Source organism: Peromyscus californicus, unplaced genomic scaffold, assembly GCF_007827085.1.
Source record: "Peromyscus californicus insignis strain IS unplaced genomic scaffold, ASM782708v3 Scaffold_6__1_contigs__length_162567912, whole genome shotgun sequence".
NCBI classification, from domain to species: Eukaryota; Metazoa; Chordata; class Mammalia; order Rodentia; family Cricetidae; genus Peromyscus; species Peromyscus californicus.
In genome coordinates, this window is record NW_026294584.1 from 34950055 (window position 1) to 34976867 (window position 26813).

Here is a 26813-nt window from a genome sequence, read left to right on the forward strand (position 1 = left end):
CCTGGACTGCATAAGTGGAGAAAGGAAACTGAGCTGTAGTTTTCTGTGATCTCTTTGCGTCTTGATTGAGAATGAGATGTAACCAGCTATTTTCAGCCCTGGTAGCCTTGACTTCCCACCCACTACCATGATAGATTATGCCTTGAACTCGGAGCTAGAACAAACTCTTTCACTTGAGTCTTTCTGTCTGAATATTTTACCATAGTAACAGTAAAAGAAATTAAGAAAGGGAAGTGTGAGTGAGTGTGTGTGTGTGTGTGTGTGTGTGTGTGTGTGTGTGTGTGTGTGTATGTACTATCACAATGAAGTTGTGTTAGGTCCTATTATTGTCGGAGTAACTGAGAGGTTGTGGCAGATCAACTACCCAGGATGCTACTGAGAGATGAGACTCCAGGCTGAAGTAGAGGGACAGTGTTCCTGAGGAGTGGCTTGGGATCTCTGAGTGGTGAAGAAATGAAGCTGTAAGAGAGTTACTGACTAGGTAGGAAAGAGGATATCAATGACCAGTTTCACCTATTCCATGAGTTGTCCTATAACATTTACATTTGCTAGTAGCTCTTGGATGCCTCTGTCTGATTCAGCCGAAGGTTGCAACCCTAACCTAATAAAATGGAGGCTCTAAAACCAGTTTAATGAAAGATAGGAGGGAAACACTTTCACTAGTTTTCTCTAATTGAAATGCTATTGTGCCCAAGGGTAGGCATGAACATAACTGAGCCAAATGACCATGAATTACAGACCTCCTGGGGAAATTCATTAGAAACTGATATGTATACATGAGAAAGAGCTATTCAAGGTCAGAGAATTCATACAATAGAATAGCATTGTGGCTGATAGGTCAACTAAATACCACTAAGTAAATGACTGTATTGATAATACAGGACTTTCTAGAAAATAAACATTTTACAAATTGATTAATAGGAAAGGGTGGTGAAGATTAGACTAAAATTCATGCTGACTAATCATGCTGTTAGGTCAATCTTGTACTGACCATTCACTGTGGCTGGGCCTGAGCAAATGTGTTCTGTATAATGATAACCTCATAGATGCCGTGTCAAATGATATTTTTTCTATTTCTTCCCTTTGAAGCTTATTTTCCAGTTATTGCCTACCCATTCTCCGGGTCTTGGTTTAAGTATTCCACCACCAAACTGAATCAGGACTTAGAACTACCCCAAATTTCTTTTTCAAAACACCTTACTTAGTCTTTCTTGGTAGCCCATAGCATGATGTATTTTTGTTTTTGTTTTGTATCTAGATGTTTTTGTTTATTGACTTAATTTCTGTCTTCTCCTCAAATAGGTAAGATGTACAAAGGTCCGTTTTGTTTCTCACTATACCCTGTAGTCTTCAATAAACAACAGATTGATTAGGTAAAGAAATAATGACAGATTAAGGTTCTGAGATATTTAACTAAGTGCATGATCAAGCGGCAAATTACCATTCAAATCCACTTATCCATGTATTCAGTGTTCGTGGAATTACCCACTGTGTTACCTGCTCCATGATAGCTGCCACACATAATTTTCAGGACCTGTTAATAATCTAAAATACGAGGCCCCATTCAAAAGCATGAAAAGTGCCATTACAGTTATTAACGCAATGTGTTCACCTTTCTCCCATTTTCCTTTGACTAGTCATGTTTATTTGTTGTTTACTATATTTCAAAATGAACTAAACCTCACATTATTACAATAAATTTCGCAGTTCTTCTCATTCATCTTTGCCAGCTTAAATACAAATACGAGTGAGAACATTCCCTGCAGATTCACACAGCTTACACTTTATAACTGGTATGTAATACTTTGCCCTTGCCAGAACCATGGTATCCCTTCACAAAGCCAACACACTCAAATGCTGCTAGGTCACTTCTTCACTATGCACATATCATAGGAGCATTCTCTATCTTTTACATGAACAGATAAACAAAGGGAAGTTAAAAGAACAAACAACTGAGAGTTGCCTGGTCCTCTCTCACCTCTATTTCTGTGTGGATGGCTGATACAAGAAGTAATGGGAGTGAGGAAGGATGTAGGGCAGATTCTTTCATTGTTTTGGTTTGTACAATGAATGTCATTCATTCTTTCTGTGTAGAGACCCATAGAGATTTCCTACTGAGAACTTACTCAGGGTCTGAGAATCTGAGCTTGCTTTACCCAGCAGGAATGCATAAGGGGATGATTTGACCATGGGTGTGGTGACCAGGTGTTTGGAAAGGTCAACACTTGGGTTGCAGTATGCTTTGATCTAACAAGGGGGGGAGGAGGTATTGGTGAAATTATTAAGGCCACTCCACATAGTTAAAAGGGAGGTTTATTTTGAGGGGTAACTAACAAGTGAAGAGATAGTTTACAGGGTCTGGGAAAGGTGTGGTGCAGTCTGGCGGTATTCTCTGGAGAACTCTGCTCTGTCTACCTCTAGCATCCAGGGTTCAGGAACTCAGAGCAGGCAGCACATCCAGATCTCGGGTCTTCAGGGTCCTCTCTTGGCCCTGTCTTGTAAGCGTGACAGTTACCGAAGCCTCATTGGGGGTTGGAACTTCCAGATCAAAGCTGAAATGGCTACCCACTACATCTCCCCCTTTTGTCTAAATAAGAAGGTTCTAACCTAATACAAGACTATATACAAAGGAATGGTTATCAAATATTGTCCAGGAGTAATGAGGGGTAATGACTTAGATAAGATGGAACTACAATCAATTCGAACAATATCAAGCAAGAAACATACTAAAATCCAGAGAAGTCTAGAGCGTGGGTAAATGGTATGTTACAAAGATCATTCCAAAAGGTGTCCTAGCCTAAAGAACCTGAATCTAATACTTAATATGTTCTATCTAAGATATATATATATATATATATATATATATATATATATATATATATATATATCCATGTTGGGTGCCAGATATTGGTGAAATTATTAAGGCCACTCCATGTAGTTAAAAGGGAGGTTTATTTTGAGGGGTAACTTACAAGTGAAGGGATAGTCTACAGGATCTGGGAAAGGTGTGGTGCAGTCCGGTGGTGTTCTCTGGAAAACTCTGCTCTGTCTACCTCTATCATCCAGGGTCCAGGAACCAAGAGCAGGCAGCGCATCCGGATCTCAGGTTTTCAGGGCCCTCTCTTGGCCCCGCCTTGTAGGCGTGACGGTTACTGAAGCCTCAATGGGGGTTGGAACTTCCAGATCAAAGTTGAAATGGCTACCCACTACAGGGGGGTGTCTTTTGCCTCACCCATTGGCATTATTATAAAAAACCTTTTTGAAGAACCAGAAGGGGCCAGTGGATTTTGATCCAGATCATCCCGAAGCTATCCTGTGTTTCTATCTGTCTCCTCTTCGCTATCTTTCATCTAAAAATTTGTGAAAAAAAAATATTTTCAATTTAAAGCAAAGAGGGTTTGACTTTTCAGAGCTATTGTCTCTACTGACCCAGGGGAGATGAAGCAAACATACATTGCATGTAACCAGTGACATACTAAACTGGTCCATATACTGAGTTACAAAAATGTCTTGGCAGATAGTATAATGTGAGTGCAAATGAGTAGTGGAGAATTGTTTGATTCTTGCTCCTGTTCTGCTGTCTCACAGGATTTGCAAAGCACAAGCTGAAAGGTAAAACTTACTAAGCATTCCAAGACAGCATCAGAATAAGCAGTAAGCTTCCATGATTCTGTGGCCTGTGCAATACAGATCGCACCCACTAAGCCAGACACATTTACTGTAGTCATCTTCTGCAGGTTACTGCTTTGAACCTAGGGATGCTATTGCCAAACTCCCACAGTAAAGAATCATACTGTATTAAGATAAAGATTCCTGGCTTCAGCATACTGTGAGGACAACAAAGGATGACAAATGGCCCCCAAGTCTTTTCAGATTCCTGTTGTAAGTGGTAAATGAGACAAGTACACATGTTGGCACACCAGGAATGAGGAATTATTTTTATTTGTAGACATCTTTTAATTGCTTTTCCATTGACTGAGCTATTAAATATTCAAATCTGAGCAGGGAACAGGTAATTTAGAGCAGCTATATTTTCTCCCTCATTTCATTATTGAAATCGTTTGAAGGTTGAATTCTGTAATAATGCAATAGCAAATGTGTTAGCCAGGAAGATGTCTTCTTAGTCTCTTTTGAAGAAAGGAAAAATCGTAAACAAAGTCAGAGATCTTCACCGTCCTTTGTCTGTGTGTTGACTTTTCTTTTTCCTGAGACATTCCCAGTTCCAAGGGCTTGCATTCTAGTAACCACACAAAAGGAAATGTCTTTCTACCCATCACAGCTCAAGATTGTCTTTGCCTAAGAAGCCATTTCTAAGAGTGGTACTTAGATTCCACTAAGAAAATTAAACATGCTTTTGGTCTGTTTGATAGATTATAAGGCTTAGTCTCATTAAGGTTGAGTAACTCGCACAGCTAGAAAGTGGCACTAGATTTACACTCACACAGGGTTGGCAGAATCCTGAATTTTTCTATGAATCTATCCTAATTAGCTCATTAAAGCCAAAGATACAGCAACAACAGTATCGTAGATTTTTACCAAACTAGAATTGTTAAGCTCTTTGCCCTCTATCTTACTGTCTTTAATTTATAATAGTCAGATTTATTATATTTTTATGCATGCATTTATTTTTCTACACAGATTTGCACTTATTTTCCACATTTCTGCCTTGATTTATTTGAAGATGTAAAATACAAAACTGTATTCCCTTAAGCTGTGCTACAATGAGAATTGTCTAATGTATACTATCTAAGCATGTATGTATAAGCATATTGTATGGATGTTCTGCTACTTTCCTAATCATCTGCTACATATGAAAGTGGTTATATTAGAAGTGAAAAGATAAATCTGTGAATTGTCTGAGCTGTGTCACACCCTTACATCAAAGACTCGGATTTGATCAAAGCCTCAAGAACACTACACATTCATCTGTACAGTGACAGTGCACATTCAGATCTCTTAGTTTATGGTCCTCCTCATTGGTGCTATTTATTTTTTATTTGATGAAGGCTAGTATATGCAAAGAATGGAATGTAACATTTTATTTTTTAATAGCTTGTACTCTCTTTACTAAGATTCTAAAAGCTGTGAAGATGTCATTCTCCACAATTAAGAAGTCCCACGTTACAAGAAATCATGTTCTCTTCTGAAAATAAACAGAGTGAAATAGACCATAGAAAGTGTTAAGCCAAGGGCCTAAAGGCTCCCTGTGTTAAGATCAAATGTAAAAATAGCTGTTCCTGACATTGAGGATTTTATGTGTGCAGTCTTTTTATTTCTTTAGGAAAATAACTCTATTTTGTTTTTATGTATCATAGCATAGCTCTTCTGTTTAGATCCAGCTCATAGGATATTCTGGTTAGAGTTACTTTTTATTTTTTTAGAATTCATTATCTGAGCAAAAGCAGTTTATACCTAAATTTTGGAAGTAAGGGAATTTGGGGTTCATTTTATTATGAAGGTACCCCTTTATATTTATAGCTAGAATCATAATTAGGTTTGATCAGATGCCAGATAATAAGCAGGCAAGTTAATAGAAAAATGCACCCAAGTACTCAAGCTAAGGGGATGGTAAAAGAGCTTAACAAAGCATAATCTTTGAAAAGCTAAAGAAACTGAATATTCATGCCACACCAGATGGTTCATGACTCAAGTCCTTTCTCTCAATTTGAAAGGTGAAAAGATGTGGCCAGACTCATCCCAAGCGTCTTATTCTAATTTTGTCAACATGTACCTTATGAGGACTAAGTAGGGCTCGAGAGATGGCTCAGCTGTTCAGAAGGCTGGCTGATCTTTCAGAGGACAGGGGTTCAATTCCTAGCACCCTCATGGTGGCTCACAGCTGTCTGTAATTCCAGTCCCAGGGCAGGGTGTGATGTCTCTCCTGGCCTTCTTGGTCACTACCCATATTGCACATACATAAATTTGGGCAAATATCATGCACTTAAAATAAAAAATAAAAATTTAAAATCTCAAAAGAAATAGAAGTCATCAACATAGGAATCTATTTCTTCTGCAATTTGAGGTCTAAATTTTGCTTCTATCCAAAGAAACTACTTAATTCTTTACATTTTTGTGGGAATTCTTTGAATTTTAGACTTCTGAAATACTTGTATAACTTTTTGTAACCTGAGAAGAATACAAATACGTAAAATAACATTAGATAAAACAAGCAAACAAAAGTCTATAATGAAAGGTGCAAAACATTTCCACCTAAGAAAATAAATTATATTTGATTTTATAATAGAAGGGAAGTAAAAGAAATATATTAATCTTAAATTTGGATGTTCAAAAACCAGCTACACATCTCTTAAATGAAGGTCAGCCTAAATTTCCTGAACAGATTAAGATTCTGCACATCACCTTCATGAAAGACTTGGTGTAAATGCAAGATACAAAGTTCAAGTCTTTTACTCAACAAATCATAAGCATGTACAGTATCTGTGTACATGGGCTCATTTACAAACAGGGTCATAAACATAAGGATGAACCCTTTCAAGAATGTGAGATCATGCCCACTTAGCCCTTCCCACCTCTCCTGTTATTGTCCCTGCAGCAGCTTAACTTCTCTAGAATTCTTTCCCACTATCTGTAAAATAGGGGCAATAGCATTGACCTCAGTATAGGGCTCTGAACTTTCTAAGAATGTTTTCTACATATAAGGTTTTTATCATATTGCCCAATAATGTTGTTTATTGTTTTGAAAAATTGGAGTAAAATTCAACCTGTTGCAAGGGATCTCCAATAGCCTCATGTTCCTGAGTAAGACAGTTTGAAGTAATTATCTCCATTACTAATGAGGAGGTAAAAGGAGCATGTTCTCATTCCCACATCTTAAAGAAAAGAGAGCAGTCTAGGAAAGGTCATGGTCTTGGGTACAGTGTCACATAGTAGAAGGAGAGGGGGCTGAACAGGACTGTTGGTCCTCTGCCTTCACATCTGGCCAAACAAAAGTAACTCTTATGTGGCTTCAATTAAAAGTCATCAGCTGTGAAACGGTAACCAGGGGCACAACAGCTTATCATTGAGCAATCCATAGCAGCAGAATTTGTTCTGAGCATGCTCCATGCAGATGAAAATTATAGGCAAATGTACCATGAGAGATAGAAATGAACAGGGCCACATGCTGCCATGTACAGTCCATACTAAATACCATGGTTTTTTTTCTGTTATTCTGAAATTCAGTTGCACCAAGTTTTCTTGAGACAAAGCAATGTGGCCAGTGGATAGTGACAGCCCCATTCTTAAGATTTGCTGTATTCTCCTAACTGTGTGGCATTCCCAGCCTGTCATGTAAAAGTACGGGTTTCAGAAGGGAGGGATTGTGGTGTCAGAATGCTCTTGTCCTGGTTTGCTTTAGTTATTTCAGGAATATTAAAAAAAATAATTCAGACATAGCAAATATAAACAAACTCAGTGGTAATAGTAGCTTTCTGATCAGCATTTTTTCTCTTGGAAACAATGTAGTTAAAAAGTAATGAGCAAAAGAAGGATTTGCTCTTATCCATTGGGTCTATCTTCTGTAATATTTAGTTATTATCCCGTCTCTGATGATAATGAACACACAACTAATACAAGAAAATGAAACACTTGCTAAATAATTCTGGGTCCTTCAGTCTCCCTAAATAAATACAACTTATTTTCTTCCTAAATGGTGCTTTTTTTTTTCCTGCATGCTTCTCTTGGGAAGGGCACTTATCATGGAGAATTTTAATTTACCAGCTAAAGTTGATTAGATAAAGCCTCCTTTAGATGATAAGAAAGTTTTGACAAAGAAAGCAAATTACTGTTTTTATCTGATTAAGTGAGTAAAAAAATTTGATTATAGAACACATTGCACTTAATACCTACAGTGGGACCAACTACAATTCAAACAACACAGGCTTAAAAATACCTCAGAGACGGTTGCTCTGTGGACTCTTGTTCCCAGCATTATGTATAATGGGACCCTAAGAATTTAGCAATGCCGAGGCACCATCCCTCTATGTCTGTTCTCCTGTTTCCTCACACTTGGCACACTGCATCTTTCCTTGGAAGAGCAAGGCATAATGAAGCGGAAGAAGGAAAGGAGACATCTGAGAGCAGCAGCCATCCATGGCTTTCAGGGTTGAGACACTCTTCCCTTTTTGTTTTCAGGTTATAGTGCATGCCCATTTTAATTGGAAAAGGGACCTTTCAAATGAATTAAATGAAAGCTCACAAATTTGTTGGAAATGCCAAGCAACCTTGAGACAACTAAAGACATATTAAGGCATCCAAATCAATGATGGGAACCAGTAATATATAATCGAATGATGGTGCCAAGGAGATAAGTCTCTCTCTTGTTTCTAGCTCTCCTTGGCATTCACACGAGAGCACAAGCATTACTGATCAAAGAAATAAGGGCACTTGTCCCCAGTCTTGATCACTTGAGGTTAAACTCCAGGACCTACATGGGGAGAGGAGGCAACAGACAGCCACAAGTTGTCCTCTGACCTCAACACACACACCATGGCACATATGTGTGCATACATACACCTAAATAAAAAAGTGACATTTTTTAAATAAAGAGAGAAAGACAGAAGATAGGGTAATAACAAGAGATTGAGATGGATTCCTAGCTAGTAAAGGCAGAGACTTAGGAGGACTCTCACTCTGCTTGCACATGGCAGTGATTTGGTGTAGTATTTGGAATAAGAACATCTCTAATACAGCCAATATGTGTTTTTTAGGTATAGTAAGGTGATTTTTTTAGTTAGTTGCATGGTCAGGTAAGAAAAATTATGTGAGTATGGTCCTGAAAATCTAAAGCATCTTAGTCTTCTAATATCTAACTTATGAAATAATAAAACTATACGCACACTGTTTTTGCTTCCAGATAATGACCCTTGATTGACAGGACTCTAATCTGAATCTCTTACTCCAGAGGAAGGGGATGCTCTTTCTCTCGGAGACTTTACCTCAAGTAATGTGGAGGTTCTACACAAAGATAAGAACATGTATCCCCAAAGGCCTATTTGAGGACCTGAAAACTACAGCCAACAAGCTTACTTTTCCTTGTTTTGGTTGTGGATTTGTTTTTAAGTAGAAAATTAAAGGAACACTAAAACAGTATGTCACACATATCATGGGAAGAATCATAGCTCTTAAACTGAACATGCACCATCACAGATCTGAATCCTGCCACTAATGCATCGCATTTGATGAGTTGCAGATTAATTCTCCTGCTTCACAATTAAAGCCAGCATATAATGTTCTGTGTGTCTTCTACCCTGCCATTCTCCTGAACAACATTCAAACACTTCTTCAACCCATATCATTAATTAGAAAGGAAGGAATTAACATTTGTATCCATCCCTAATCAATCAAATTAAGAAAATAATCACACAGGTGGTAGTGGCACATGCCTTTAATCACAGATTCAGAAGACGGAGGTGGGCGGATCTCTGTGAGTTCAAAGTCAGCCTGGTCTACAAATTGAGTTCCAAGACAGGCTCCAAAGCTACACAGAGAAACCCTGTCTTGAAAACAAAAAGAAAAAACAAAAAGAAAAAGAAAACAATCTCTTTATTTTTTATGTGAAATTTGTTTCAGATCAATAAGGTAAATGAAGAACTAAGAAAACGTGTGGTGGTATTTTACTTGTACTGAAATGTGATTTTAATTGTATGTTAATAAATAAAGTTGTCCGGGGGTCAGAGCTATTAGAGCCATAGCAAGTGCATGGCGGCTGTGGCACACGCCTTTAAGGACCTGGAGAGCGGTACATTCAGGCAGTGACGAGGCAGTCACATGTTTGGGTTTACAACCAATGAGAAGGCAGAACAGGAAGACTTTAAAGACATTCACACAGGAAGTAGGTCCTTTTCGGAGAGCTCTCTTGGCTGAACAGGATCGCTGAAGCAGGAAGGGTGAGGCTCTTAGCTCTGACCTCTTGGCTTTCTTCTCTGAATCAGCTCTGTGTTTCTTATTTAATAAGACGGTTGGATACATCTACAAAAACGGTCATAAATTCTCCCTTCCTGAGAAGCAAGCTTAAGGACGATTTTGCCTGGGAGGATCTCATTTCTAGGCTAGCAAGTGTTTGTTATTATACTTCACACTCATTTCAAACCTTCTATAATCTGTGGAACGTTCTCATAACACAGATTTACAAAGAGGAAGAAAAACAAACAGTTTTTCTTAAATAATAAAAACATTATTGCCTTTAAAACATAAAGTTTTAAAACATAAAGTAACTAGTTATTTGCCATACAGAATATAAGTAGTTATGAACAATGTTAGGGAGTTAGATAAAAATGCTTTTATTGGACTCCATTTTACAGAATCTACGAAAAGCAAAACTAAAAATGTCCATTATCCTTTTGACTTTATCACATTAATTTGTTCATGAGGTCCCCAATCCCTACACAGAGAGAAGCTTCATAAACGCGTATTGACATGCCCACCGTAGGCTGATGTAGAAGGAAATTAATCCTGTATTGTGTTGTAGTCAAGTTCTATTTAGTAGTTCTTCAGCGAGGATCAATACGGGGTCTCCAAGGCACAATGGCTGGCTCCCTTCACTCTTGCTAGACAAACAAATGCCTTTTTAAAAGTCAGCCCACGAAAGTGGGACAAAAAAGCTTTCTCTGGGCACAGCCAGTCCCAGCTGAAACTTTTGAGAAGCATAAATCGGGGTTTCATGCCCCACCTTCATCTCTAGACCCCTTTCCTGCCTTTGTATACAACTGTTCTCTCCAACATCACATTCAAAACTGCCTTCATCCCCCAGATACACACAAGTGAGTTCAAAGGCTTCATGTGCTGCCATTCTGGGGAACAATTGTATTTTATAAAAGACAAGTGTTCCCAGGCAGAATGAGTCTCTAACAGCAGACTTTTAGTAATGTAAGAAAGTGTTTGAGACATGTCGCTGAGTGGAAGACATCCCAGAATCATCACATAGTCTACTTACTCATAAGACCCTGCTGTTGCTAGGAGCTAGAAGTTACCGGGAAGCCTCTCCACAACACAGCCCTCTGTTTATTGCTTGACATCCTCATTTTTATTTTTTCTAATTTCAGTTCAAATCTTGCCACCGTGTAGAGGCATTTCCCAGTAATGAGGGACTCCTAGGGGCTCCCACGGGAATTTCTGTTGTAGCAGTCACTGCATTTCCTCAACCTTTCCTCATGTTTTGTGTGTGTCTAGTAGGCGTCGCTAAGAGCAAGGAACCTGTTCTGAATCTATGCCTTCCCTCACTTAAGAAGGAGTTAGGAGCACAGTGACACCCCTGCCCACCTCCTGCACCGATGTTAAATGGCAAACTACAGACAAGGTAGTGAAGCCGTGGCTGCTGCGTCCCCTGTAGCCTAAAGACAGGGGTGTCCAGGGACAGCAGAAGAAAGAGGGAGGAGACAAGTACCCCAAATAATCTTCCCTCTTGCCCCAGGAGTGCATTGCCAGAAGTCAAGAAGCAGAAAGGGTTTGAAAAATAATGTTTGTTAGGGTTGAGGTGAGGTTTTAATGAATAATGTCAAATCCTCCTCGAAGAAACAGCAATTAGCCTTTCCATTGTGGCTTGACTGCATGAAGAATGAGCCTTCTAAGTCAGGATTTGGCAGACCATGGCCCATGGGTCAAATTCTACCCATCTCCTATTAATAAAAAAACATAAGTACAGCAACAGTATAAACCATGGGTAAATGTAAATTTTTTACGTATTTAAATGGTTAGAAAAATTTAAAGGATACTGGTTTTTCAGATATAAAATTAATTTGAAATGTAATTTAAAGTCTCTGTAAAGTTCATATAGGATCATATATGGCTCAGATAGGAGTTAGTACTAAAACAGTAAAGTTGAATGCTTGTGAAATGAAATGCCTTGAGAAGCCGAATCAGTGTGCCGTCCTGCCTTCTTTGGAGTTCTGAGTATGCTGGGAACAGGGCAGGCCAGGTATCTCTGCTGTTTACAGCCTGCACTGCTTAGTTGTTTTTTGTCAACTTGACACAAACCAGCATCTCTCTGGGAAGACAGAGACTCAACTGAGAAAATCCCTCCTTCACATTTGGCCTGTAGTTAAGTCTTTGGGGTGTTTTCATGGTAGATGATTGATAAGGGAGGCCCCTGCCCACTGTGGAGAGTCCCACTCCCTGGGTAGGTGGTTCTGGGTTGTACATGGCCAAGCAAGCTATGGAGAGCTAGCTAGTAAGCAGCTTTCCCTCACTGGCTTCTGCTGTGTTCCTGCCTCCAGGTCCCTGCCTGAGTTCTTGCCCTGACTTCCCTCATTGATGGACTGGGACTTGGAAGTACAAGACAAAATAAGCCCTTTCTTCCTCCAGTTGCTTTCAATAAGTGTTTATCCCCAAAATAGAAAGCAAACTAGGACATGTCTTTAAAAAAAAAAATAAGAGAGAAACAATTGAGGATGGGGTGGGGGGCGGCAAATAGTGTGGTAAAGCCTGAAAAAAACAAGCCAACCGTGGAGCATCCCCCTTAAGGGTAAATGTCAGAGGTGTAAATGGGATAATTGTCTTCTGTAGAAGTGGACACAGACAAAGCAAGGCTGGCAAGCAATAGCCTCGGGCATCCTGAAGGTAGACGTTAAGAAAGACAGATACCAATATTTAGAGACCTGCCGTAATGGTCGTTCAATTATTTGTTACTTGTTCTAACTTCTGTTTTGGAATGGGAAGCTTTAGGGGAAAGCTGAAGAGCCAAGTGTTCAATCTATTATCAGCATCAAAGTACTCAGTTCATTGTAAGAGCTAGATAAGTTATTAAAGAAACAATTTTTAAAAAGGCAAAGGGGGTGACATATTTAAGAGCCTTGTTTGGTTTTAGCTTTTATCAGTTAATATAGTTCTCTTCTTGTGCACGGCAGTTCATTAGTTTGTGTGGTTGTTTCCATCCAATTTTATTTCTACTTATAAAGTCACCTGCAGTTGTCTCAAGGGCTGCACTCTTGTTTCAAACTTCAGCATCCTCTGCTCATAATGAAACTCAACTGCCATTGATCTCATAGCACTGTTCTCGGGTTCGGAGTATTGACAACGCCACAGGCTTTACCCTATAACTGCAAATAGACATTATCATAAGCCCTCATTGGTGGAAGGAGCATCCAATTGTCAAACAGATTATGAGAGTATCTTTGCTAGCCACACTAATGATGCTCATAATGACATCACTATGTTCTTTCTTGTTCTTAATTTAATGCAAACATCACATCATATATTTCTACTTTATTGCCAGAACCCTCATTGTCAATCTTATAGTCTCCTTTAAACATAAGTTTTTTTATGTAAACTTATAAGTAACAGCCAGTCTCTGGTATGTTTAGCTATAGACTTTCATTACTGTAATAAAAACTAACAACAAACATAACAAGAACAAAAACAAAAGACTTCTACAACCGAAAGAGCCATGGCCAAATGAGCTAATTGTGAAACTGTATGCATTTTTAAAGGCAACCTGGTGCACACGTATTCACCTGCTTTTAAAATATGACTTTAATTTATTACTGATGGCATTCTCGGTGGTTCTGTCCTGAAACAATTTGTTCTAATTAAGAGCCCCTTGCCAGCACTGAGTCACCACGAAGCTTGGAAACCCCCGAGACCGGCTTTCATTACACATTGTGCCCGTTTCACACAAGTAGAACATTTTTACAATCATCGAATCCAATTTACATCTTTATAATATTGCTTCCCATCTGGGTGTTTTTTTCTCCCCCTCTGCATTCTACCAAGCAGATATCTTCATTCCTTATCTTGTTCTCCACTCAGGGTAAATTGGCATGCCCACTCCTCCCCCACCCAAAAGTGAGAAGCCTCGAGTCAGCCCTGGAAAAACCTTCTCGAGTTTTAACGTGGGAAAGCTGAATGGCTCGTGGTTGTTCAAAAGCACAGGAAGAAGTGACGGCGACACGTGTTGCTGCTACCCAGTGAAGTTCTGTCAGTCTCCCTGCTGGACTTCAAATTCTGACAAATATTCCTTATTTAAAGGACAGGCTGGGAGAATCAACAAAATAACTACCTCTGCACTTGTGACTCACAGCAGCTGTGGTTGCCTAAGATCAAGCCCGTCAGTACCCTAACACAGGCTGTGGAAGGGGTTCAACCCCCACCTAAATAAGGAACAAAGAAGAACCGATGGCTCAGTGGGCATAGTGAGTCAGTTTTCTTTGAGGGTGCCACTTTTGGTAGGGAATGGCTTCACACCTCAAAGTAAATAGTGCAAACTGGAGCTTATGGATTGACTGAATTAAAAAGGATGTGAAGTTGGGGGTGAGTAAGGAATTGGGGCAGAACATGAAGGAGTTACAAGATGGAGTTAGGGATGCATATGAATATGATCAAAATGCATTGTGTGAAATTCTCAAAGAATTCATAACATATTTTTAAATAAAATAAATGTAATATTGACTTAATGACTATAGTAGAAATGAGCAAGCTACTCAGGCTAATATAGCCTCTCCTTTTTGTTTGTATGGACCACAAGCTAAGAACTATTTGTACATTCTCAAATGTTTTTAAAAATTAAAGAAATATAAAAATCCATAATATAATAAGATGATGTATGACACCAAAAAAAAAATTAAAAAAAAAATATCCAATACCTTTGAGTCTGGGCCCAAATACCTTGTAACCCAAATGGACCAGAGGTGTGTAAGCTGTGGTGATAGGGACAGAACAGGACTTGGAGAAAACACCCTGAGCTCTGGCTTCCTGGCCCCCTCAATTGTGGAAATACTAGAAGGCTGCAGTCCCCTAGGCTGGCGGCCATCTGCTGTTCTACCTGGGAAAGGTACTCAGTGGGGGCTGCAGAAGGCTGTGGAAGAGGGGCAAGTGGTTTTCTGCTCCTGCTTTGCATCTTGTAAGGTGGCACTAAGCGACCCCTGTAGCTCTAGTACTTCCCATGCCTTAACATGCACCCAGCTTCCGCAAAAGAGCCATTAGCCCCAAACCTCTCCTCACTCTCCCCCAACTCCTACTCATGGTGACTTCTTGCACTGATAATTGCTGGCATGCCACCAATCTGCTCATCTGCTCTGTAATATTACAGCCATGTGATGAAAATTTTACCATAAAACCCATTCTCTTGTGAAGACAGGAAGTGATGTTTTGCTTAGAATCTGAACACAAGCTGTATTTTTAAAGGTGTTATGCTTATAGAAATTTCATGTCTGGAAAACTACATGTAGATAGGAACATGGAAAGGAGTATAAGAATTTGTATGTCGATTGTGCTTGTAATACAGGATTTTGTCTGGAGTTTTTAAAAAAGTTTAATTCCCAGTTTTATTTTCATGCAATAGAGCTCTTTTTTTCTTCTTTAAATGAATCTTGAGGCAAATGTTATACTATAGAGTTTTTTTTAGTTGGTTTATATTTAAGGTTGGATACTTTGCTGTTTGATTTTAGTTTAGAGTTTTTTGTTAGTGATTTTTAAACCAGATACAATGTGAAGACAACTATTAGGGCATTTTTATAAATAATTACGACACAAATAGAACTACACAAGTAGAGACTTGAAGTTATTTAATACCCTCCTCATGTATATCTTTCATAGTTAATAGAATGCCCAATCAATTCTTTAATCTCTTCAGAAAAGACAAAGCAATCTAAACCTTGAACGTATACAGTTATCTTCATTTAGTCTTAGGAGACAACTTTGCCTCACATTGATCAAAAAAGACTCTCCTAGGACCTCTCATGTAAACATGAGCCCTTAGTTTCTCATCAAAAGTAAAGTTTCTTTAAGGATATAGAGAATTCCCAGGCTAGATTGAAGAATAGAATTTTAGTGTAAATCTCACTTGTCTTTGGGAACCTACATCAGTTTGTGTCTGGGGAAATGGCTCCTTGGTAAGACATTCGCCAGGGAAGTATGAGGACCTGAGTTTGAATTTCCAGAATCTATATAGATATCTGCATAAGAGAGAGGCAGAGGCTACCTTAAGCCTGTTATCTACCTAGACTAGCTGAGTCGGTGAGCTTTGGGTTCAAATAAAAGAAAATACCTCAAAATATAAGGTACTGAATGATTGAGGAAGACACTGATGCCAGTTTCTGGCTTACAGATGCACAGTGTGCACTCACACACATGCACATACACACACACAATACAAACAAAAGCACAGTTCCTCTGGGCTTCCTTTCTTTATGATTTAAACAACAATAACTATGTACATAAAGCTGTACATAATTCATCTTTAAAATTTTTTGAAGTGCCAGCAAGAGGCCTCAGTGAGTAAAAATAGCTGTCCTAAGTTTTACAACCTGAGTTCAATAACCCCAGGACTCACATGACTAGAGGAGAGAATCAGCTACCACAAATTGTCCTTGGACTTCCACATACACACAAACTGAATAAGTTTTTAGCAGGAAGTTTCTAGTTAGTAACTAGGGTAAAAGATGTACAAATTAGGGACCAAGGTGGGTCTTCAGCTTGGATGCATGGCTCATAAGAATGAGATCTATGGTGGTCAGGCCCAACCACGGCTTCAGACCAGGAGGAACTCAGGCCAGGGGTGGGGGTGAGAGAGAAATGATAGAACAGGATTGTATTGCCAGAGTTGTCAGAAGGCACATGGCTTAGAACTGTACTATCATCTCAGATACTGCAGATTCCAAAAAGGATTCATTCTCTGCCCCACTATCTCTCAGGCAGTTACAATTTTGTGCATTCTTTTCTGCGAGACCTGCAAAACAGACAATTTGCAAAATTATCAGGACTGTCTGGGAATCATTAGAAATTAGAGATGTGTTAGGTCATTACTGGATAATCCATAAGTAATTTGAAAAGCACAGTTGAAAATAAAATAGGTAAATACTTAATCGCAAATTGAAGGTGTCATGAGGCCTGGAGTAGCTATTAGGTTTTAGACTATTCAAATTCAAGTGAGATCAAATAAAAACATTCACAACAAATAGCTTGGCTACTGGTTTTTAAGTTAGCTGACTGACATCTGAAATGCATGTGATAAAGGCCTAAACTTAGGGGCTAGTTCCTCTTCCATCCATGACGAAGGTGCCAAGGAGCCTTTGGACAGACTATTCCCAATGAACCGTCTCCACGTGTCTGCAAGTGATGGAGAGGGCTAGCCTACTGAGCAACACTATAAGAAGCTGTCAGGATTTGTTGTTGCAGAAAGAGCACTCAGGGAGGAGGAGAGAATGGGCCCCTGCACAGAGGTGGTACTTTATCCAACAGAGGAAGAGAGACTGAAGTAACAGCGGCAGGAAACTGAAGGAAACCACTGTATAAAGAGCAGCCTCCTCATACAACTACATAGGAAACTTTCTGGAATAGAAGACCCCAAATATGCCTTTTCAGAAAGCTGTTGCAATCAGCCCAAAGCCAAGTGGTCATATTGTGAGAATCTTGACCTGCTTGCTGGGATTAACTTTATTTTGGTGAAAGACAAATGTTTCCTCTGATGCACTCCCCAAGTACACCCAGCTTGGCAAAATAAGTACCAAACAGTGGTCTTTCCAGAAGACTGCTAGTGCTTCCAGTCTAAGATTAGCAGGGCATGGAAAATAGGGGATGTCAGACATTTCCCAGGTTGATGTGTGAGATTAAGATAACAAGGAGTCATTATTCATGCCAACTGCTAAGCATCTGAGGTCATAAAATCTATCAAACAATTTCAAGGCATTTCAAAGTGCTGTTTTAAGTCACCTGTCTTAAGCATGCGATAATAAAGCCTTGCAGGAAGTGCGAAAATGTTGGGTCTCTACACCTTTGTCTTGTTTAAAGTCAGCTAGGTTGCAAGCACGTCCTGTGGGTATAAAAAGCAAGGTGCATTGATGTGGTATTGAACTAGGTTATGTGGGCATTTCATACAGTGCCAGAAAGGAACAGAAAAATTAATGAGCTGATCTGTCCCTGGGCTTGTGAAAGAGAACAGGAGACAAGTATCTCTCCTCAGTCTCTCCCATATTTCTTATTTGCCATCAGAAATCACCTGGACTGATTTATTTAAGCAATAAACATTTATTGAGCTCCAACTATTTGCTCAGCAATAGACAAGGTCTGTACTAAAGTTGGGTTTATAATGATGGCATGATCCTTGACTTTTTGGGCCTCATGGTTTAGCAAGAGAGGACAGGCCTGTAAAAAGAAAAACTAGTTGTGTTTTATTAGTTGAAAAGTATAAAAAGGAGAGAATGGGTAGTCTTACCGGACCCCCAGATAAATGGTCAAGATGCGCTTCAAGTGAGAACTGATATTTGTGCTTTATCAAGTATAACTTGTAGTTTTCCCAAAAAATTCATGTAGTGGGGATGCAAATAAGCTTGTTCTAAAAAGAACATAATTACAGAGTTGTATTCATGCGAGCAGGTCCAGTTTGTAGCCCAGAGTCTCCATTTGCCCCAGGACAGCTATGAGTGCTGAGCAACATAAAATTATAAAGTTATTCAAAACACTGAGGGGCTTTTTGTAACTATATTTCACAGTTCTTGATCATGAACATTGCAGATGATAATGTTGTGCATAGATAGTATCAAAAGGTTAGATGCACCTGGTGTTAGAATGATGCTACAGCATGTTATGTTCGGGTAACAAAAAGGTAGCTATTTCTGTAACAACATATGGAACATGTGGATAAGTGGTGGAAAGAGAACCTGTGGTCCAATGGTGAAACACTGTTGGGATCACACCTCTTTCGTTCAGGTTACAGAAACTGAGGCTTTTCTGCCAAAGAATGACATGATCAGACTTAAATACAGCGGAAAGCAGACTCCTGACAAGAAAGACGAGGGGTCAAAGCAGAGAGAAATATCCTGTGTTGTCCTACAGCTGGGAAAACCGTCGTCTCTATTGGAGTTTGGTCGTAATTTTGTTTGCCTTCAGTGTGTACTCCACAATAATCAATTATACATATGCTGTCATAACTTTAAAAAAGAAGAATGAGAAGCTGCTTTGAAAATAAGAAGGCATTCTTCAGACAGGACTATAAAGTCTTTTACTGTTGCCATTCCTTTAGGCAATAAATACTTTATTAGGACACGATGTTACAATCATCTGTTCTGATTATGAAATTTGAAGACTTCCTTTCATGCTATGAAATGTGGGAAGCAAGTAGAAAAATAAGAGATGAGAATTTGTTGGTTAAAAAGCCAAAGGCCTCCCATCCAAGTACTAACCAGGCCCGACCCTGCTTAGCTTCCGAGATCAGACGAGATCGGGCGCGTTCAGGGCGGTGGTGGCGCACGCCTTTAATCCCAGCACTCGGGAGGCAGAGCCAGGCGGATCTCTGTGAGTTCGAGGCCAGCCTGGTCTACAGAGCGAGATCCAGGAAAGGCGCAAAGCTACACAGAGAAACCCTGTCTCGAAAAACCAAAAAAAAAAAAAAAAAAAAAAAAAGCCAAAGGCCAGTGAAACCCAGTCAGTAAACCTGAATGGGAACAACACGTTCTTGGTGAGAACGTTCAGTCCATGGGCTGAAGGCATCTAAGCTCTTTCATCGTTCCCCCTTTCTATACACACCCCATCCTTAAATGTCCCTCATTTTCACTCTAAGGGTCCTAGTAAAGAGCTTCTTGTTTAAAATTATGCTTTAGTGATAGCACACACTGTAGAAGATGACTTACCTTTTAGAAGAACCAAAATATTGTCGATACTATTTTGTATCCTTTTGGCAGCTCCTTGAAATTGGGTAATCTGTGAAATTGGTAGAATTTTTGTGCTGTTCAACTATTTCCAGAGTAATAAGATGCCTAAAATACATTCTAAATGTTGAGCTTATGTAGGCAAAGATAAGGGATCTGTGCAGGCAATTTACTGGAAATACTTTTTCCGGATCTCAGCTTGTGAAGACCAGAAAAGACCTGGTTTGTTTCCAAACTTTCGTTTAGGTTTTTATGCCCCCTAGTGGGCAGTTAGTATTTATGCAGTTGTAAAATCTTGCAGGTAATTTGACAGCCTTTCTTTTGTTCAATTGAATTCAGACACTGTATCAACAACATATAGCATTGAGATCCCCTTAACGGTTATAATAATGTTTTAAATGTTATTTATCCATAATAATAATTTAATCAAAAGACTTCTAGTTATGGAAGAGAATCTAGTTTAATTGTTTTTGCTTTGTTTTGTTTTTCAACTCCAAAGGACTCAGTCATAGAGTGATTGGCCAGCATGAGTGAGGATTCTCTCTCCAGCAAAACAAACAAAACAAACAAAAATGTCTAGGGAAGGGAGAATAATGTGAAAGGGCAAAACTCTCTTCTAGACAATTCACTATTGTCGGTCCCTACAACCCCTCTGAACTGTACTCATGAATTCCTGAAAGTCTATTCACTTCCAGTCAAGACCTCTAGTCATGAAAGATAATCTTTGAGTTCTAGCTTTTGTTTAATAGAACCTGAATATGTTAGTTTTCTTTTTAAAAAAACAATTTTTAAATATACTTTTTAAAGAATAATAGCTCATAGTTTGGCTGAAACTAAAGATACCACATAATACTTGAAATAATGTATGTGAAGTTCTCAAGCTATGAAAGAGAGAATGATTGGCTCTTCGGGCAAAATAGGCAAGAACAAAACCATTGCAGCTTTTAGGCAAACGTTGATTTCAAAATGCCAAAGAGCAATCTTACCACTGTGAAATTAATACTAGGGCCCCTCTGGCAAACAAGTTCTGTATCACAAGCAGGTGTTATATGGTAACACTTTAAAAAGTCATTTGCTATTTGCAAACATTGCAGCTACTAAAAAAACTATCCATCAAACTGTGATCCTTCTAGATTGCAAGCTGATGGCAGAAAATCCATGAATAGCATAGCCACTGAGACCCTAAGGGATAGAAATATTAGTTAATCAGTAATCCAGTTTCCAGATCAGAAGAAATCATTTCTTATACCTCTTGGATTAGCACTCAAGCCAAAAAAAATAAACAAAAACCTCAAACACAAAATCAATCACAAACAGAGAGAGAGAGAGAGAGAGAGAGAGAGAGAGAGAGAGAGAGAGAGAGAGAGCTAATCTTTCAAACATACCTCTAAGAACTGATTTGTACCCAGATGAAGTTGTTTTTATTGTAACTATTTTAGTAGTTGATATACACAGAATGGTAACCCCAGCATTCTCAAAACACTAAGGTGCTTATCATAACTGAATCCATCAACAGACATGATTCTTCTGGGTTTCACTACACCTGCATGGGCTCCAGCCATTCTGATCCACATACTTGGCAACTTGTGCCTTTTCATCATTAAAAAGAGCAAGAGATTGAGCATTGCGATAATTTTAACATCAACACTTTCTTCCTTTTGAATGGAGATTCCTTCTATATGCATGATGGATTTTTAAACACCATTTCTGTCTTCCCTCTTAGTATCCATGGAAAATAGATCTGTAAATGGGAAGCCATTACTTTTCTAGGGAGTCTAGCCCACTACAATGTTTTCCATTTATTATGTGAACATACACATATAGTCTACAGATCAGATAGAAACCATATGAACAAAACAAGGAATCTACCAGTTTAGAGTTCAAAACTATGTAAAAACATTTCATTTTTTAAGATCTCTATCCCATAGAATTTTTGTAGGACGGTCAAATGATAAAATTGAATGAATATTAATAAAATTTGATTTACAATGTTTTTCCTAAAAACTAGCAATATTTTACACCTTATATAAAATCAGAAAATAGGAAGATTAATAGACAGACAAATGGATGATTGATACATGCATATGCATATACAGACACACATGCACAATAGGTAACTAGAAAATAAATATACGCAGATTCACTGAAGTTCTTTCCCTGACTAATCATATTGTACCATTTGGGGCATTTGAATAAATAGAGGAGATGCATGAGTTCAAGGACTTTGCATGAAACTTCAAACAGTAGCTGAGACTGAAGTCCTTAGTAACCAGAATTTCAATGTTGTGGCATGTGTGTCCATATGTGCTGGGCAAAGTGCTCCTCGTGTGTATGCAGAGCCAAAGTTACAGTGAAGTTGTTTGATGCAACATGAGCAAATGCTGATAGAAACATTTCTAATTTGTTACCAGTTTGATTTTGGATCAATTTTTGATCTACTGCAGTGTTCAGAAATCTTCTACTGAGCTCCACATCCAGTTATACAACCACTTGTAGTCTTAAATTTTTATGAACCCCACAACCCGTTATCTAACCCCACATGCAGTCACAGAAGCTGGGTGATAATTAACGCAGTAGAGACATTCTGTAGCAGAATTTGAATCATGGTGAATTAGCTTGACTGCTGATCATCCACAAACACTAAATATGAGTAACTGGAGACTCAAAACGTGGAACAATGTCCCAGTAGGGTCCTGAAATGCAGTACTGGTCAGCATCCCATCTGTCACTGTCACTGGCCTATCCTTGGCCAATTTCTCTGCAACTCCCAACTACAGGTTCACATAAAAATGTTTTCTCATAAGAATCATGTCAATAAGGGTGATTGTTTCCTAATAAATACATGAAAATGAGGTATTCTTTCCCAGAAACGAACCCATAGACAGCCTCTATTATTAAAGAAGAAAAAAATGTATGCATTTAGCTGATATACGGCAAGAGCCTGCTCACGCTAGGAAGACATAAAGTCAAACAGCTCCCACTCTGTCAACTTTATTTTATGAAGAATGAATAGTAAAGAGAAAATATCAGACTGGAGACACAGCTCAGTGATATACCCCCTGACTAGCATGTACAATGGCCTAAGCTCAATCCCCAGTACCACAAACAAGAATAAAAAATAAATATTTTATCATGTGTGGATAAGGACTATGAAAGCAACCAAATGACAAGTTGTTGTGGAACACGATTAAAGAAGGGAATAGGGATTCTGTGGACAAGGTGAATTGGAAATAGCTTTTGGAATGAAGACATTTAAGTGCCACCTAATGAGTGACCTGGGACTACCTACATAGCAAGAGGCCAAATGGTCAGTGTGTCCACAGGACAGGGAATGTGACAGAGGCTAGTATGAAGTAGCCAGGAAATAAGTAGTCATTGTGTTTTCATAATCTGGAGACAAAGGGGGTGAGTTTCAATTTGTTTAATTTCAACACCATTGGAAAGCTGAAATAAAGTATCAACTGGCCAATTTCCATTTTAAAAGCATAACTCTAGTTCATGAATTGTAGTGTGATAAATGTGAAAAGTGTAGATAAGTTGCTTTACTCATTGGTTGTTGGTCAAGTAGAAGTTAAGAGACCTACATGTTTTTGTTGTTGCTTTTTTTTTTAATGTCTTAGAGATGAAAGAGTTACTGGGAGATAAGGTGTGACTATAATAGGGGCAGAGTAGCTCAGTAGGTATTGGTTTAAGAATCTGGCAGGGCCAGGGTGGGAAAGTTTTGTTAACTATAGATGGCAAACTGTGAAAACTGATTTGAGAATTGGCAGAGGAAGCTAGGAACAGAAGAGTCCTGTTTTGTATGGTTTAAGGTATCATTGGCTTTCAGGCATCCAGGTTCAGAAATAATCAGACCAAACCATTGAAAGCAGTAGTCTCACATCTGGAAGAACCATCCATCAAGGCTGTCGGTGCAAAGTAGGGCATCTTCTACTGAAAACTAGCCTTAAACTATGGCATTAATTGAAATCATACAAGAAAGCAATCTATATTAAGAAGGTAAGAGAATTCAAAACTGAGATATAAATTATACAAAGCTTTAGAAATCAGATAAAGGGAAAGAAGCCAGAAAACATGAGGAAGTAGTACCCAGTGAGGTAAGAGAGCAACTAATCCTGAAGCAAAGAACGAAGTGTTTCGGAGAACAGTCAGCTATCACACACAAGCACAAGACTGGGGAAGGCTATCATGAGAAATGGCCACCAGATATCACAAGTGAAGGTTAATGGGAATCTTGCAAAGTTTGTTTTTAAACTGATTAGAGCAGATGAAAGCTATATGATGTGATGTCCTACTTTTTTCTGCTTAAATTTCATCACCCATCCAGCGCTGAAAAAAATTAAGTGGAAAAGTGTGTCATCTAGACTATAAATTCCAGCATAGAAATATTGACTATTAATAAATGTAAAAAAAACTATGCCACATTATATAAAAGGCAAATGGAAGAGCTATCATGACATCATCAGGCTTTAAATACTTTCTAGTCTGAGAGGTTTCTAAATGTTATCATCATTTTCTACAAGGTTGAAAGATAATTCTTGCAAGTCTATAGTCATAATTTTTCACTTATTAATTTGACACCTTGCATATTGTAGTCGTGAAGTAGAAATAGAGATATTTCCCAAGAATTATTTGATCTAAAGCTAAGCAAAAAAAAAAAAAAAAAATTTGCAACAGGCAGAAGTGTAGCCCTGGCTTATGGCAATTGTTTTTCCTCTGACCCAGGTATGGAGACATGGTACCAAAAACCATAGCAGGGAAGATTTTTGGTTCCATCTGCTCACTGAGTGGAGTGCTGGTCATTGCACTACCCGTGCCTGTGATCGTGTCCAACTTCAGTCGGATCTACCACCAAAACCAACGAGCAGACAAACGAAGAGCACAGAAGGTAGGCATTCGACGCTGTGAAAGCAAACATTGTTGACCTCCACTGTCTGATCTTCAAAATCCTCACCATTCATTCAGTACTAGGTTAATGATGAAAAAACCCTAGCATCTCAGTGGCCTAAACAAGGTATTGTGTTTCCACTAGTGTGAATGGATATAGATCATGATCATGCTACTGGTCCATTATCTGTCTAGACATGGAAACTCCGAAAGCACTGCACCTCTACAGTCATGGGCGTGATGAAATGCACTCTGCCTCCTAAGATCGTTCTTGAAGTTGCCGGCCCCAGACCCTGGCACCTCTGCTGCCTTAGCCAAAGCTGGTCACACAGTCCCTTTTAGATTAACAGTGGGCAGAGAATGGCTGCGATGGGGCAGAAGGTAGAAAGTAAGGAGTAATTGTGAACAGAGCTAATAACCATTAATTCAGATACATATGCTTAAGAATTATTATTAAGATCCAGTTTCTAGATCCGATTCATTTAGTCCTTATCCATCAGAGACCAGACAGGTTCCAATAAGAGAGGGCTGTGAATGAGAATCAAGATGTGTATCTCATCTGTTTTGCCCAGTTGAGACAGGAAGTAGGAAAATTCTGAGCATTTGGATCTAAGTTGTTGTTTTTTGGTTTGTTGTTGTTGTTCTCCTGGCCCAGGAGTTCCTTGTGTCTTTGAACTTTGTGCCAATTATTTGATTCCTCTAAAAATAACCCCAGTATATATTTGTGTTTAACATGGGGAAACAAGAATATTATTATAATATGTAAAAGTATATAAATCCATGTAAACTTAACTTGTAATAACTTATAAGTAGCAACATTTAATGCTTACTGATGATTTCCTATGGGCAGGCAATGGTATAATGTTCAAAACATCATTTATATAGTCTTCACCAAACTCTAGGATTTGGTTGCCATCACTCTGCCAATTTATTGAGTGGGAATCCTAAAATTTCTAGGAACCAAGCCATTCTAAGATAGTGTAACTAAACGGTAAGAGCAACCATTCAGTGTAAGCCAGTCTGAGCAGGGGGAAGGTCAGAACTCAGCTATTTCCTACTTCCTGTGCCAACTGGGAAGAACATCTGAGACACAGTTTGGTGCCCTTCGATAGTCCCCTTCTATTGGAACCATCTTGAGACTAATTGGTAAGACACCGTGTAAATTCAATTTAGAAATCTAATTTTAATAAAACACTTAACCCTGGCATTTCCTGCTTCTCAGAAAAACTGGAAGTGTGTGTGCTAGTGCATGTGCCTTCCTCATTCTTCATCAAATTAGTCACCATAATGAACAGAGCCTTTTTTGCTCAGAAATCTCTTTGAAAACCTTTCTTGGTGCTTTCTCTGTACTTACAATGCTACATTTCCAGTATTCTTCATGGCCATTGCATTTTTCTCCTTTCCAGAAAGCATCATTTTTTAAATGCCCAAACTCCATTCACAACTATGTTTCATTTTGTGCACAACCTAGATAATTCAGTGCACCTGCAAGATATCATCAGCAATTTAACGCAGTTCTCTACTGGTTTTGTGACTGGTCCCATAATGGAGTTTAAACATGGTGGTCAGCAATGTGTGGCACCAGTAAAGTATAAACCCTCAAAAGGTAACCCTTGGATAATTTCAGTGATTCCTTTTAGGGACAGGCACATTCAACAGAGACCTCATTTGTGTATAACGTCAGAGAGCATTTTCCCTTCATCGTGGTCAGCCTTTAAGGAATTTCTCCCCCATTGGTGAACAAATAGCTAGCTTTAAATTATTATCCAGAGCAGTAATAAATAATTCATACAACACTTATGTGGATTTCTAATAATGCACTAGGCTAGAAATGTTAAGAAAGAGAAAGCAGGGAGGAAAGGAGGAGGAAGACAGGCAGGCACTCTGGCTGCTCCCATCTCTTGCAGGACACATTTGGAAAGCAGGCTCCTCTACAAGGAACCTTTTATGTGACTGTAACCACACAGTAAAATCCCTCTACAGGGCACTCACAGACACTATCTGAAATATCAGTCATCCTCCAAAGAGCTTAACTCCGACCATTTATCTGTCTCCATTGTAAGCCATTAGTATAAGAACTACTTACAAACAATCCGAGGTACAAATATCTGTAGGGTTTTTTTTTTTTTCAAAGAACATCATGTATAACAATATAAAATCTGAGAATATCTTTATAATACTATAAATTCCTTCAAGCAAGCAGTTCTAAGGCTAAACATGTTCAAAGAAAGCATGTTCTGACACCTGACATAAATAAGATTTGGGCAGAATGTGCCCTGTACCTACATGAGCTCATGGACAGTTATTCAAGGGCTACCTTGTGAGAGGTTGTACTTTACTGATGCCATG

At 38.8% G+C, this 26813-nt stretch overlaps 1 protein-coding gene across 1 annotated transcript in view; it reads left to right on the forward strand.

Annotated features, from left to right (window-relative positions):
* Kcnd2 (potassium voltage-gated channel subfamily D member 2) overlaps positions 1–26813 on the forward strand; it is a 498777-nt gene that overhangs the window by 457507 nt on the left and 14457 nt on the right. Inside the window, exon 2 of the mRNA XM_052720788.1 lies at positions 24303–24465. Within this exon, the coding sequence (XP_052576748.1) occupies positions 24303–24465 (163 nt within the window). The remainder of the gene's footprint in view (positions 1–24302; positions 24466–26813) is intronic.